General features: G+C 33.4%; 1 protein-coding gene across 1 annotated transcript in view; it reads left to right on the forward strand.

The window, feature by feature from the left end:
• LOC106462591 (glutamate [NMDA] receptor subunit 1-like) overlaps positions 1 to 16,516 on the forward strand; it is a gene marked incomplete at its 5' end in the record, with an annotated part of 20,407 nt that extends 3,891 nt beyond the window's left edge. The window contains 7 exons of the mRNA XM_022389889.1: positions 1,148 to 1,382; positions 1,581 to 1,729; positions 2,767 to 2,924; positions 4,854 to 5,026; positions 5,585 to 5,692; positions 6,443 to 6,588; positions 15,540 to 16,516. Of these exons, the coding sequence (XP_022245597.1) occupies positions 1,148 to 1,382; positions 1,581 to 1,729; positions 2,767 to 2,924; positions 4,854 to 5,026; positions 5,585 to 5,692; positions 6,443 to 6,588; positions 15,540 to 15,920 (1,350 nt within the window). The remainder of the gene's footprint in view (positions 1 to 1,147; positions 1,383 to 1,580; positions 1,730 to 2,766; positions 2,925 to 4,853; positions 5,027 to 5,584; positions 5,693 to 6,442; positions 6,589 to 15,539) is intronic.
• Positions 16,517 to 16,986: the final 470 nt, after the last annotated feature.

The raw sequence follows: 16,986 nt of genomic DNA on the forward strand, positions 1-16,986 counted from the left end.
AGATAGCCCATTGTGTAGCTTTGTGCTTAATTCCAAACAAACAAACCTTTAGAATAATGGTAAAAACGTTTCCTATTTTAATATGATTTATGAGATTTTAGGCAATTTCGAAAATTTGTAGATTATAGCATTTATTCCTTTCATATCATTTAAAATATTTAAACTTTAATAGATTAGTCTCTCATCAATGCACTCTTATGTCACAGAACAGTACGTTTTTTTTTTTTACAGGAACATATATCCTTTTACTTGAGCTGCATAAATAGACGTACGTTGTACACGATCTAGTTTTTTGGTTGATGTAAAGTGAATTTTTATACCTATTTTATCTATTAAAGTTAAAAATACAAAGAGAGATTTTAATCTTACCCAATAGTTCAGTCTATTCGATGAATAATACTTTAAGTTTTACAATATCATAGTTTTAAATTTAATTTCTTTAATTAAATGTTTTATAAAAATAACTGTCAAACAATTTTATAGATTGACGTACTATATTGTTCACAATCGTTTTGTCATTGCCAGTTTCAAGTGTATTTGCAGATTGTAAGATTCAAATGTTCATTTTGCCTCAATCACAAAGTTACATTTTTCTAGTTGAATAAACGAAATTCTATCTATGTTCTTCGATAGAAATCAAGGGTGTTTTAATATCTGATTTCTATTTCTATTTTTATGTTGTTTTTTTTAGGGATAACTATTATGCCCACAACCGGCTATAGACAGTGAGTGATAGTGGGATCTAGGACGTTGTGGGTTCTGGCACCCATATCCTAATCTCCCCCTTTCTTTTTCGGTTACGTGCTGACTAGCTCTGCATCTGTTGTTTTGATTATGTCTGATAGACGGAATATTCCCAATGCTTTTGGTAGCTATAACTGCAAGCATATTCACTTTAAAATGATACATTTTGTACTTTTGTGCAAACGGTATAATTTTACATTGTTATATTAGAACTTTGTTGGTGCGTTCACTTACTTGTTGCCACGTACATCTACTTACACAATAAATAAATTGTAGGTTATATTATAATTTCGTCAGGGCTATACAGTGCTGAGTGATCACCTGTATGCTTTTGATGTAATGCAGTTTATTTGAAAAATTGTATACATATATATACATTAAAAATATACTAATTATTTTGCAGCAACCGAAGAGCTCCACTCTTGCATCTTTTCTTCAACCTTTCGAACAGACACTTTGGATACTAGTTATGGTTTCCGTCCATGTTGTTGCATTAGCATTGTACCTATTGGACAGATTTAGTCCTTTTGGCCGATACAAACTTCCCAATACTGAAGCTACGGAAGAGGATGCTTTAAATCTCTCCAGCGCCATCTGGTTTGCATGGGGAGTATTACTCAACAGTGGCATTGGAGAAGGTAATTTGTAATGCTATAGTAATACATTCAATTAATGTACGGCGAAGCAGTACAGTACACAAATAATTCGAGTTCCGCTTATTTGTTAATCGAATCTTAACCTTTTTTTTATAGTTTAACTTACTCCCCCCATTAGAGTGAGCGCGTAAGTAGTTGAAAAACTAACTGTATGACATTAGCATTTCTGACATATTGCAGGTACTCCTCGTAGTTTTAGTGCCAGAGTCTTAGGAATGGTATGGGCAGGATTCGCCATGATCGTTGTTGCTTCCTATACTGCCAACTTGGCTGCATTCCTCGTCTTGGATCGTCCAGAAACATCTCTATCAGGGATTAACGATGCTCGGGTAAGCAAACGTTTCCATTTTATCTTTAACACAGAAAAATAGTAAAGTTTTATAGTATGAACTTGTTATGTCATTCATTTTTGTGTTTCTGTTGGTCTTTTAGTTTGGGAAGTGCCATCTTTAAGTGAGCTTACAAATGACCAAAGTTGAAACATTTTAGATCAAAGATAGTTAATGTTGTTATTTGATAAATATTTTCAGTTTTAGGAACAAATCTGATATTCGAAATTTGTATCGATAGTTTTACGTTTATCAAAGAATCACAGTTGCATGTGGACGGTGCATCGCATCCTGCTTGTCGACATATTTTAAATTACCCGCATTATCACGAGTTTCAGTAGAGAATGTTACTCGACATATACTTTTTCAGTTAATACTTTTTTGGTTTGTTTTTGAATTTCGCGCAAAGCTACAGGAGGGCTATCTGCGCTAGCAGTCCCTAATTTTGCAATGTAAAACTAGAGGGGAGGCAGCTAATCACCACCACCCACCGCCAACACTTGGGCTATTCTTTTACCAATTTTACTATTCTTTTACGGATTGACCGTCACATTATAGCACCCCACGGTTGAGAGGGCAAGCATGTTTGGTGGAATGGGGATTCGAACCCGCGACCCACAGACTGCGAGTCGAGTGCCTTAACCACCTGGCCATGCCGGGCCTACTTTTTTGGGATCAACGAATAATCATAATATTTGAATATATCCTTCCTAAGCTTTGTTTGTTTTTAATTATGCACAAAACTGCACAAGGGCTATCTGTGGTCTGCCCGCCATGGGTATCGAAACCCGGTTTCTAGCGTTATAAGTCCGCAGACATACCGCTGTGCCACTGGGGGGGGGGGGGCTTCCTAAGCAGAACATTGTCATATTTCAATCAGTGAGCCTACATTATTTTAGCAAGACGATTAAATCATATTTACCTTTTTTTCGATTCCTAAATAAAAGTGCTTTGTTTATTAGATGTAAAAATCATGATGTTTGTTTGAAACTTTACATGAACTAGACAGTGATTGTGTGATTGTTTCTTATGTATAGCTACGTAACCCGCTAGAAAACTTTACTTACGCCACAGTAAAAGGAAGTGCAGTCGACATGTACTTTCGACGACAGGTGGAGCTTTCTAACATGTACCGAACCATGGAAGGAAAGAACTATGACACAGTGGAAGAAGCCATTGCTGCTGTCAAATCTGGGTAAATTTTACACTTTTACAAATAATTATTGTATTAACGGGTAGATATGACTTTAACCTAAACTGTATGCGGCTTAATTTTAAATTGGTTTTACATCAAAATTTATCACTTTAATCTCTACATTTAAACACTTTTTAGATACATTCTATTGATAATCTTAAACAGTTTGATAGCTTATGGTATAAGTACTGATAATATCTCATTAAGACAATTTTAGCCATGAAAAAATTTACTTCCTCAAAAAAAAAAAAATTGATTTATAATCGCAAACATTCCTGTGGATCCTGCGGTGGGTCAACGGCAAGTTTACTAAATTACAACTCGAAATCCGGGGTTCGATTCCCTACGTTGAATAAAGCGCATGTAGCCCATTGTGTAGCTTTGCACTAGAAAATAATAAACATTCTTGTGAACCTGACGGAGTACTTATAATTTACCGTGATTTGAAACATTTACAAGTTCACAGATAAGCTGTGTATCATATTTGAGAAGAAATCTCCAGAAAGCAAACTTTATATTCAAGCTAAAATCATTTTGACATCCATTACTGTCCTGAGAGTGATCTCATAAATATTGTAAAATGAGATATACTTAGCTAAGGAAAGAATGCAAGGCCTACAGAGTTACTAACGATAGAAAGTAATTGAAACTGACAGATCAAAATGCTTTAGTTTAGCAATGTGCAGTAGATCGAAATGTGTCTCTTTGAAAATAATGATTTTCTTGTTAGAAATTTACAGAAAATTTCTAGACACTTTACGTTTAATATTGTCTTATCTGTGTGGTTTCTCAATGCTAACGTTATGTTACAAAAAGTAAGTGTTGAAATAAAAACGATAGAATTATGGTGTGTTAGGCTGCTATGAAAGTATTCACATTTATATATCTATATGAATATAATAATACTGTCTGTTGTCTGTCCATGTAACTATTTCGCAGGGTGTGGATGGATCTTTACCAAAATTGGTATGGAGGTTCATTAGGTCCATGCAGGGGTACATACAAATTTTCAGTTTTGCGTTTTTTATGGCGTTTTGGGGTTATTTACAATTACATATAAGGGAAGCAACTTTTCATTTCCTAAGATAACCTTTCGTTAATCATGAATTTACATAACTTACGTCCAGTGGACTGGTACTTCAATTAGTTTTACAATAATATAATTGAATAATGAATTTATAAAACTTTAATAGGAAAAGTGGTTTTGTCATATTACAAAACAATGAACATTATCATCGAGACACAAAAAATGTCAGTTCAGGTTGTCTATAAATGTTTCATAAGACTTTACACGCCTATATCTCCAGTCACTTGGCTCGGCATCTTTGTTGTTTATTTATTTTCTGTGAGGATATGTTAAAGACACCTTCTACAAGACTATGGTTGCAAGTCTTGACGATTTGAAACGATGGGCTGTAGCTGCTATTCAAACAGGTGGATTATCACCTGAATCCCAACTGAATCATTAACAGAGAATGTGTGAAGATTTATTGATTGATAACTATACGATTCATAAATATGAGAGTTTTACTAGATTTATGTCGAAAATTGCATGCTTCTATCAACAGTGCATGGAATCAGACGTATAGCTGTGTTAACTATTAGTAATACTTTTTTTGCTCCCTCTTTCTTCTTAATATAGCAGTTGTGTAAATTAAATGCAGTGGGAAATGAGTTAAGTTGGGCGTTCGGAAATATTTCGGCTTTGTAATAAAAGTATATTACAACTGTTAAAAGAAATTACATGAAGCGTATCACATTTAATATGGAAAATTATGTTTAACTTCCATTTTCATCCGTTTCAGTATTAAGGTAAATAGTTCCTCATACTTTAATCGCACATTTAAAATGGAATGTTCTAAAGATGTATATACGAACATTTGCGTAATACGTAACCTCAATTAATCCTTTCCTTTGATTTAAAAACAGAGACCTCAACGCTTTTATTTGGGATTCCTCTCGACTGGAGTATGAAGCTGCTCAAGACTGTGATTTGGTAACAGCAAGAGAACAGTTCGGCCGCTCTGGATATGGTATAGGGTTACAGAAGAACAGCTTCTGGGCTGACCAGGTTACTCTAGCTTTGTTAGAGATGCATGAAAGTAAGCCCAACGTTTTTGAAGAGTATCATACATGAAAATAATAATTTACAAGAAATATTATTACTTACCGCTATATAACAGTTCTGTTACATATATATCAACCTGTAAAAGTTTTTTTTTTTTTGTAAATTCAAATAACATTTAAACAACAGTCCAGAAGAATTATACAGACCAATATCTTTAAGTTTAAATACATTAAATCCTCTTCATGCACACTATAAACGTAATAGCTCAATGAAAAGTAAATTAAACTGACTAAATCTACAAACTTCATGATGGAGTTGGTGCTGCCAGTTATTTGCAAACATCGCAAATATATTCTTTTAATTTTTTCAATAACTTACGATTACGAAACGTATTTTTCCATCTCAGTTCTAATTTTTATCTTTATTATCTGTAATTATTGCAGTTGCGTCATTTCGAATTAAATGACAAAAGCTGTTATCTTCTTATCATTTTAATAATGGCATATAATTTTAATTTTGTTCTCAGATTGTGTCTTCATAATTTCACATTTCAAATGATTTCTGGGTAACTACATCACATTATTTGTTTAAGGTGGGTACATGGAGAACTTAGACAACAAATGGATATTATCTGGAGATGACAAATGTGACAATAAACATGAGAAGTTTCCTGCTACTCTTGGTTTAAAGAACATGGCGGGTAAGTAAACAGAATACGTGTATTTTGAATGTTTGTGTTTAAGATTTAAAACAATTTCTAAAAAAAATATCTATAATAAAAAAGAAACAATAAAACACGTTTAGAGATATTCTATTAAGAGAGATTTTTATCAAACCAACACAAAACTTTTGTAGAACCTAATGATTCATGATAATCTGAGAATCCCTTGTGTAAGAAATTTATACATTTGGGTGGTATCTGTGCTTCTTATATGCAAACTTATAAATAAATTGCAAATATTAATAGTGATTTTAAACTGAAATTCTCACATAAACTGTGTAGCATCATTTTGTTCCAGCGTGATTAACAAGAACTTACTAAATACATTTCTAGAAAAACGTATTCAACCAATCCTACGAAACAAAGCAGAAATTGTAACGAAAGTAGAAGATTATTTCAGTTGCAAATGTTATAAAAATGTAGTTTGACTAACTTTGTAAGTAATTTTTGTTCAAGCAAGCTTGTTTCATTAAAATATTACATGCCCAACAAACTTTACAGTCGACATTATATGGTTAAGATTGATGCTAAGAGGTACATATGGGAGACAAATGCTCGATAATACGTACACCAGTCGCTCCAGGAAGGGATCGCCTCATTGTTCAGCAAAGGGATGTTGCATTTGTCGAACGTTGTGTACTGTATAAAGATGAAGATGTTCTTACCATTCATCATATAAATAGGTGTTGTACTGTTGCCCTTAAAATAATTTGATTCTTTTATTTCTAGGTGTTTTTATTTTAGTTGGCGCAGGAATAGTTGGAGGAATAGGTCTCATCATCATCGAGATAATTTACAAAAAGCATCAGACTCGCAAACAGCGCAGAATGGAATTAGCTCGCCATGCTGCTGACAAGTGGAGAGGGACTGTAGAGGTAAATTATGCTCCTAAACTGTTAGGGAGCATCTGGTGGGATACACAATAGGAAAATGTATGTGTTTTATGATAATATGCTTTAGAAAGAGTGATAAGTTATACTCTCGATTAAATCGCCAACTAATATTTGTAATAACATAAAGGAAAGGACTGTAAATTGATAAGACTGACCAGTCAAAAATGACGGGGCAAGTACTACCACCCCCACCCCCATAGTATACCCTAACTTCCCATTTCATGGCTAACCTAAATAAAGCATGACCAACAAAGAAGCAGAAAAGTGCAGTCGAGGCAGTCAAACGTCGGTAAATTCCTTTGTGAGCCAATCAAAATTAAGATCATTCATGAAATGAATTCATGGTGTATTCATAGAATAATTATTGGTAAAAATCAGTTAGATTAACAACTTCTAATAAAATACATAGAAAAGCCAGTGCATTTTGGTTTTTATGTCATGTTGTTTAGCAACAAAAGTATAACCTAATATTGTTTTTAGTCTATGTACTGAAAGCATAAAATGAAATGTATAGACAACAAAACTGGTAAACAATTTAATCGAAATGGTGTATTTAAGTGTTTTACACTCACAAAAAAGAAACCGAAACTAGTCTGGCTCACAGACACACACCCAATGAAAGAATAGACCATTTCAAGCTTTTACTTGTTGTTAAACAAATGTTCAAACAACTCTATTCAATTATGGGAAAATATTTGTTGATTTCTTAATTTAGAGTCTCAGTTGATTAAAGAGGTTCGTTTTCTATTAAAAACGTTGGTGATATAACAGAAAATAGCTTACTTCAGAAACGAGTTAAGTTTAAAATTGAACTTAATTCAGAAACGATTTAAATTTAAAACTCAATATAAATTTTATGGACTTGGCTCTGGGCTAGGTGATCTCACTCTTCGTCTTTACTTTAGGCATATTATATCAACACTCACTATACTTATAAGGTTTCACCGCGACCCCCCCCCCCTCACGGCTCCCTTACACCTCCGTCACAAAAATTGTAATGGGCAGACAGTGATCGAATTATTCTATCTGGATAAATACATTTTGTCTTTTATGACTCCTCCTATTTCGAGAAATTAAGCGTGACGTGATGTGACATATACATGCTTTTGAGATAGGTTAGATAAGTTATGCTTTCAATCAGATCGCTAAGTAATATCTATAATAACGTAAAGGAAAGACTATAGTTTAGTAAGATTGGTAAGTTATACTTTCGATCAAAATGTTTGGTAATTAATATTAATTCCGATCTAAGTAAACTACCTACTTAGAGCGAAACTAAAAATCAACCTGATAATGGGTATAGCTAATTAAGTACACTTTTGTTACGTTCTTGATTAGAATGTATTGTTTCAATTGGTGACCTCGCTGTTAACGATATTATCGGCCTAAATATCTATAATTACGTAAAGAATGTATCTACTATAAAGACTGAGTCGAGTCTTGGAGAGTGAAGAGTATTGCAGATAATGCGAAAGTGATTTCTTGTGAAATCAATTTTAGTACCAAAACAAAAATATCTGTATTCCCTGAGTTGCGTCCTATTTTTATCGGCTTCTTCTCCAGAGAGAGAGATTATATGTGTTTATGAAAATCAAGTATTTTTAATTTTCATATCAAAATCGCGTTAACTGGGTAAAAATATTTAAGTTATGAGTCCACCATTTATAAAAGAAAAACAAAAAACAACCGATCCTTATTTATGATAGGCTTAAGAAACAACTTTAAGAAGTTCAGACTGAATTACTGATATATATAACTTCATAACACAAAATTTGTTCGTATTACACTCGTTAATGTATAGTATATGAGAGATTCTATAATGGTGCATATAACGTTTTTTTCATAAGAACACGCACAACATGCTTTGATATAGAAAACTATTAGTCTGCCCTCTGGCAGTGAAACTTAATATTAACCCTTACAACTGTGACTTTATATAGCAGATTGAGGACCTAACATAAACCCTTAAAACTGCGATTGTATATAACTGATTGAGTGACCTAACATTAACCCTTACAACTGTGACTGTATACAGTAGATGGAGTGACCTAACATCAACCTTTACAACTGTGACTTAACATAGGAGATTGGGTGACCTAACATTCACCCTTACAACTGTGTCTGTATATAACACATTGAGTGATCTAACATCCACTCTTACAACTGTGGCTGTATACAACAAATTGAGTGGCCCAACATCCACTCTTACAACTGTGGCTGTATACAACAGATTGAGTGGCCCAACATCAATCCTTACAACTGTGGCTGTATACAACAAATTGAGTCGCCCAACATCCACCCTTACAACTGTGGCTGTATACAACAGATTGAGTGGCCCAACATCAATCCTTACACCTGTGACTGTATATAACACATTGAGTGACCTAACATCCACCCTTATAACTGTGGCTGTATACAACAGATTGAGTGGCTCAACATCAATCCTTACACCTGTGACTGTATATAACAGATTGAGTGACCTAACATCAATCCTTACAACTGTGACTGTATGTAGCAGATTGAGTGACCTAGCATCAACTCTTACAACTGTGACTGTATGTAGCAGATTGAGTGACCTACCAGCAACTCCCACAACACGAGATAAAATTTCAAATGTAGAAAGATTTTCAGTAAAACTTAACAGTTTTAAAATATAGTGAACATTAACATTTTTATATACCAGCGCGAAATAAAGAATGGATACCATCAACTTTTTAAAATCGGCATATTTCACTTTTTCATAAAAACATAAAGGTAAACAACCAACTATGGGTTTATTACATCTTTTTATTAATTTCTTATTTTAAGAACCTTACACGATTGTAATTGTCAGTTCTTGCTGTATCTGGAATGTTCTAAACACATTTAAAAACAGCGAAATTCACTCTCCAACGCAGATTTATGTGAAGTATTGCTAAGAGAATGGCCGTTGAATTAAGTTAAGCTGTGGTTTTATTAGCTTGATGAATCAGCGTGTTTTTATGCAAATCGGTAGAAAACTATTCTCTGAATGGCATTGAAACGCAGTTTTTAGCGTTATAAGCCTTCAGGCTTGCCGTTAAATCATCGGTGGATATTTTCAAGTATTAGACAATACAGATTATGTTTTCTTGGTGCAAAGCTACACAATGGGCTATGTGTATTTTGTTCACCACAGGAATCGAACCCCGGACTTTTGCATTGTACGTTCGGAAACTTACTGCTGACCCACCGAGGTCTAGACAATACAGAAACCAGCCAAAAAAAATCTATAAAAGAATTAAATTAAGTTTAAGTTTAGAATAATCTTAATATCAATAGGTTTTGGCAAATAGTACGCTCAATTTCATAGCTGTTAATATATTTGTATTACTAACACTTTTCATAGATACTAAAATACTTTATTTAAATATTACCTCACTCAATTAAGATACAGTATAAATAATTACCCGATTTAAAAAAAGGATTAAGAGATTTTGTTGTTGTTGTTATTAAGCACAAAGCTACACAAAGGGTTATCTGTGTTCTGCCCACCACGGGTATCGAAACCCGGTTTCTAGCAGTATAAGTCCGCAGACATACCACTGTGCCATTGGGGGGAAAAGAGATTTTGTAATGCAAATGTTGATAGAATAAACACTTTTTAATGTTGAAAAACATGTTTAATGATTGACTTATGTTACTGTACTTCTGCAGCTGATATCTTGCAAATATTTGAAATTAGGGTATATTTTATATCATAAAAATCATCTTAAAATCAATTAACAAGCAACTACCTGTACACAATTATCTGCATCATGTGCATTTCCTACAATACATTAAATATGATATACAAGTAGTTTTAAATTAAAGGGTTATGTTTTTGAACATTAATAAATGTAAAATGTTATTGTAATTAAGGAGTTCAATGAAAATTGTAAAATAATAATACTGAACGGTACCTAAGGTTTTCAGAAAAGAAAAAATAACGTTATCAGTTTTTGTTTTTCTTCTGAAAAACTTATTAGAATTCGTGTGAAGCTTAAGTCTTCGTGAGTGACTTAAGCCTATTTAAATTCATTTGTATAAATTAGTCTTTCCATTGTACAACCATACTGACGCCTTATCATTTTATGGTGACTTATAAATATATTTGTTTATTTCTGTTAACAGTAGCTTACCTCAAAATGAACGTTCTCTTTACGTATGATCAAAATATTTATTTTTATTCCACCTAACTTCTCTTTGTGCGAATTTTATAGAAGTTAAGACAACATAAGTAATCACGCCTCACAAAATTTCTCAAAAAATACTTTTTTTTGACACATAAATGCAATGAAAAAAAAAAAACATTCCGTACATAGAAAACTCCTAAGGAAAATAAACTATGCCTAACTCTTCACCACATCTCCTTCCTTCCTTTACAATTACTATCGCGAAGACCTTATGGAGAAGGGGGGGGGGGGTATGGGGGGCAAATCGTTAAAACCAGTAATATGTTGAAATAAAATTTGATTGAATGAACGGGAAGACATTAATTTTATATTTCTTTATATTTTATGTTTATACATTACATATATATTACATATCTTTAAAAAATTGCGAAAATGATGTAGATTCTTGAGCATACAAGCATCCATGGTAGCTACGCCACTGTTAGGCTTAGAGAAAACTTTTGAATAGTTCTTGGGCACAAATCACATTCGCGGCAATTTAATTAGAGTAAAAATAATGTGCTTAAACAACAGTTTGTGTGCAATTCAATCGTTATTTGTAGTTTCAACAAGAAGATTTCTGTTGAAAAATTTCAACGGCAATTTTCCTAAAAATACTGGCAAAAATGTTTGGGTTTCGATGTAATGGATGCATCCAATGCAATAGAGAGCTCAGGTTCGTTAAGTAACCGCGGGGATTTTTCCACTGGATCCCACCATTCCTTGTCATTTCATTGAGCACAAGAAAATACAGCAACCGAAGTGAATGCTTTTTGACAGTTGTAATTGTAAAGAAGTGTCAAAGGGGAGATAATTTCAAGTTAAGGGTACGCTGGTAAAGATTCTGATCAGTAATAAAATTGAATCGAGTATACATGTGCCCCATGCTTGGTATTGCTGGTGCACAGAAATGTAGGTAATAAAAAGGAAAAAAGGGTCTCATAGATTAATTTACTCTAATCCTGTTTAAAAGAATTTCAAGTGCCGCGGCTATTGAGGATTCCCTCCTGTTTGTTTGTTTTTTAAAAAAACTTTTGTTATTTAACATGAAAAGCTCTGTTCTGAACAAATAAGTTTATACACGCTTGATACACGTCAAATAAAGTGCATGTAAAAAGGGTAAACTGTTTGCACATATATTTTTTTAATTTTTTGGCAAAATGATCTGACCTAGCGTTATTAGATTATTTGTAATTATCTTTCTGCTCTTAAATTCAAGGTTTAAAAGTCATTTAGGCATGGTTAGCTAACGTTATTGTGATGTCAATGTGTACAGTCATCATTGAATTTATGTGATGTATCAACTGGAAGATTATATGACCTATGTTTCGACTATTTTTAGTTTGCCAACTTTAAAAAATACGTTCACCGTTGACTGATAGATGTGTTAAGAGTTTAAAAAATACTCAAATACATAATCCACGATACTAAAATGTTATTACGTTCCTGTTATCAGTCCATAAAATCTGTTAGTCTTTTATAGATATAGTAGGAGGCAGTTTAAAATTCGTTTATCATCTAACAACACTACGATAATTAACGAAACAAACAAATAAGTGGAGACACTTTGTACAAAAATACAACTTTTATAATAACAAAATTATTCGTACTCACGCTCTTAAAACCTTTGCCATTTTGGATACAGGATTTGGATATGAGGTGGGGATCTCTTGGATTAGAATATATATAGGCGTATTTGTAATGATACATGCAATTCCTTATGAATACGTTAATTAATAATATATATATATATATGTCAAATTCTTTTAAAGGCAATAATAATAAGGGATATACCGTTTCAGTTTTCATTACTGGTATTACAATAATTATTTCTTGTTACAGAACTTTACAAACTGACTAACAATGTCTGTGTACTTGTCTGTTTTTCTTTTTATTGTTCTAGAAAAAGAGGTCATCCTGATCCCCTGTCTCAACTCTTGATTAAAAATTTTAATTTCGACATGCTTTCTAGGACTGAACAAAAATAATTTTGTTGATTAGATCAGTACCTACGCACACTGGTAATAAAAGCTTTTGAGGCTGTTAAATTGGGTCGTGAAAAACGTGTATGCATTTCCGAAGACTGTCACTGCCACCTGTTTGTCCAAACACAAACAACAACCACTGAACGTGCTTGTGAAGCGGATATTATATACAGAAAATACCAATTTCTTATAAGAATAGATATAAGTAAACCATACTCGTTTCAGAGATAGGTTACAAATTACGAAAATAATTTAATGAGAATCAGCACTAGAATATTTTAATTAAATTTTAAGATGTAGAACCTTCAAACCTGAATTTAGAATAGTTTGTAGTGGATGAGCTGTATGTTAAGCAAAATCCGATCACACGTTTTTCTCGTTATCTACAGTTTGAGATAAAAACATGTTTTTTTTTAGTGTTTCGGTTTTGCACCTTTCTCAGTGATCTTTTAGTTCTTGTAGAAATCTTCTAAAATAACAGTTTTAAAAGTTATTAATTTATGGTATTTACCATTTCATACAATGTTAGACAAATTACTTACATTAAGTGTTTTTTGTTTAGCCTTATTGTGGAATTGAATCAAACTCAACTTTCATGAAAATTACGACAGGACTGAAAATCTTAAGATAGGTACCACTGTACAATAACTAACGTTTATAAGTATTTAAACATTCTTAATATTTACCATAGTTCTTTTCCTGTTTGTTTTTCAGAAAATAAAATTTATAATTTTCAGTGCCTTTTTCAATAATTCAGACTATGGCGTAGCCAGCATCAAATGTATGTGGATGCATACATGCGAAGACCTTATGGAGGAGGGGGAGGGGTCTCGGGGCAAATCGTTAAAACCAGTAATATGTTGAAATAGAATTTGATTGAATGAATGGGAAGACATTAATTTTATATTTCTTTATATTTTATGTTTATACATTACATATCTTTAAAAAATTGCGAAAATGATGTAGATGCTTGAGCATACAAGCACCCATGGTAACTACGCCACAGTTAGGCTTAGAGAAAACTTTTGAATAGTTCTTGGACACAAACAACATTCGTGGCAATTTAATTAGAGTAAAAATAATGTGCTTACATAATTAAGATGTATGGTATGATGTCGTACTATGAATGCTTGCATGAGTGTATGCGTTTAGTGCGAATACGTATATGTTGTTATTAATAATACTTGTATTCGTATATATCGTTAATAAAAATACGTGTATTTGTATATTTTGTTATTAAGAATAAATGTATTAGTATATTCTGTTACTAAGAGTACGTGTATTAGTATTTCGTTACTATGAATATTTGCACAGATTTATGTTATTTCACTGGGCGGGTTCAGTGCTGTAACTGCGACCACAAAAGCTTATAGTCACTACACGCTACGTAAGCATGTAAATTGAAACAACAGCTCAAATCTTTCTACATAGGGGGCTTCGAAAATGGCGAACGAAAATAAATTTTGTAGAACACACTTGTAGATGAACTTCAAGTAAAGCCAGATGCTATTAATCAGATAATTAAATTTGAGCTTAAGTGTAGAAAAATTTAAATTTTTGGATAGATTATTCGTTCTAGTTCTTAAGTATATGAAAAACATGATATAAAATACTATCAATGGATGAAATATCGTTTCTTCCTAATTTTTTTGCCGCTCATGAATGCCACCATTTTGATTGCAGCCGATGTAGTAAAGCCTGTTGTTGTTGTTTTTTTTTTTGTTTTTTTTTGCATGGGTTGACCTTGTTGTAGAGCTCTGGATTTCGTAATTTGTGGTTGTGTCATAAGAGTGACAGCCAATCAATTAACATGGATGTTAGGTAGTAGAGTGCTGTTCACTGGCCCACTTCTGTTTGTTCAGTAGTTTAAAATTAGAGACGGCAGCAGATAGCTTTTATATCTTTGCCATAAATATAGAATACAATTAAAACTATGTCTTGTTTTGTGGTTTTTTCACTCTACAAGCGATGGATCAGCTACAAAGTGCTCACTGTATAGGACGTCCGAGCGCATAAGTGCCTCAGCAGCTGCGATGACAATTACTCACCGTATAACTACATGTAAACAACAATCTGTGATAAGTCCCAAGCCTTAATAGAGTGGTCTAGTATAGTACTCTATATTAGTCGCTCACTGTATAGGACGTCCGAGCGCATAAGTGCCTCGGCAGCTGCGATGACAATTACCCACCGTATAACTACATGTAAACAACAATCTGTGATAAGTCCCAAGCCTTAATAGAGTGGTCTAGTATAGTACTCTATATTAGTCGCTCACTGTATAGGGCGTCCGAGCGCATAAGCGCCTCAGCAGTTGCGATGACAATTACCCACCGTATAACTACATGTAAACAACAATCTGTGATAAGTCCCAAGCCTTAATAGAGTGGTCTAGTATAGTACTCTATATTAGTCGCTCACTGTATAGGACGTCCGAGCGCATAAGTGCCTCGGCAGCTGCGATGACAATTACCCACCGTATAACTACATGTAAACAACAATCTGTGATAAGTCCCAAGCCTTAATAGAGTGGTCTAGTATAGTACTCTATATTAGTCTGTTACAAAATTAAAAAAGTATGGCTCATATATTTTGTAATAAGTTCCTAACACTTTTTTGTTATATGAACTTTTCAGGTTATTAATTCTCGATATACTTTTAATAAAAGATAAATGAATTAAATATTATTTGCTTCTTTCAGCTAAAAACATCCATTTTCAAATATAATTTCAAACGTTACGAGTTACTTTCATCACACGTGTTTTTCTTTACGTAGAAACGTAAGACGCTTCGTGCAACACTACGTGCTCAAAAACGACTCAAAGCCAATGGCATGGAAGCTTTTACCATAGAAAAAGGGATGCTGGGATATTCTGGAGGTTTTCCTCTCCATGGAGCTATTGCGTCCATCAGTTCTCATATTGATCCTCTACCGCCGCCACCCCCACCTCGAGCCTTGCAACACAAGGACACGCCTTCCACGTCACCTACACCGATGGGTTCCGTTATAGACCCTGACTTCCATAGCATTCCTCCACCGCCCCCACCACCTTCTGCCTCCCCTATGGTAAGAATGCGAGGTTCCAAGATGGTCTATTTGGTGCATGGAGATCAGCCATTCGTGAGAAAGAACAATTCCTACGATATTCCGGTGTAATTAGAAACGAAAAAAAAAAGTTTTTGGAAGCTACTCATATTATCTTGAGTCGTGGAAGTGAAATCCTTTTTGCAGGAAACAGACGTCAAGAAAATTCATTAGAGATGCCAGAACACCACTTCCAATGTCACATTTGCAAAAATCGTCAACTAGATTATAGGCATTAGATGCTAGTGGCGTGTGTTTTGTTTGCTGCTGTAGTTGCTGTAGAAATCATATATCGCAAAGACAGTCCTCCGGTTAAAGCTGTCGTGGGTCGTACTTTCTGCTCATATGGGATTCTCAAACCAGTGTAGGCGGAAAATGCACAAGTTTGGATTATAACTAAAATACCACGAGTCTTGTGCCAAACACACACGGGTAGAATTAGAATTATATACTAGTTGATATCATACGAAAATAGTTATTTTGTAGATACGTTGTTTATTGTCTCGTCCAGTAACTGACTAACTCCTGCAAGATTATTAGCTAATAGATCTCCTGAAACGTATGTCTAAATGGGTGTTTTCTGTCATAAAAGTGGTAGTCGCTTGTTCGTGATCTCGCCACTTAACATTAAAATATTCAGATAAAATAAAATGCTTTATTGGATTTAATTAACGTTATTTATTTTTTTGTCATAAGTTTGCTCACAAAATGGAAGCCTAAATAAGAATTGAGGCCTATTATTTTTAATATTTTTTTTCCTGAACAATGTAAAACAATATTTATAGTTTGTTGTTGTGAAAGTTTTTCTTTTACAAAATTATAATAAATGTTGTACATAACAATTTCGCTGAAACTATAAAGTGTTTTACAAATAAATAAACAAGTCATTGCAATTTACAAAAGGCTACTTAATAAAGAGCTTATCGCTCCTTTTTAGCAAGTTAAGCAGGACAACTTCAATTTTAAGACATGGCATCTTAAATGTTAAATTATATATTGTTCTAAATACCATTACATATTGGCTCAAATATGTTTTTCAATTCTTTAAATGCGATTCGGTACCATATAAATTGATGATTTAAAATTACTGCTGTAAAAATGTGTACTTGCATAACAAGAATTATGTAAACATTTCAGA

This window comes from Limulus polyphemus, unplaced genomic scaffold (assembly GCF_000517525.1).
Source record: "Limulus polyphemus unplaced genomic scaffold, Limulus_polyphemus-2.1.2 Scaffold1204, whole genome shotgun sequence".
NCBI lineage: Eukaryota > Metazoa > Arthropoda > Merostomata > Xiphosura > Limulidae > Limulus > Limulus polyphemus.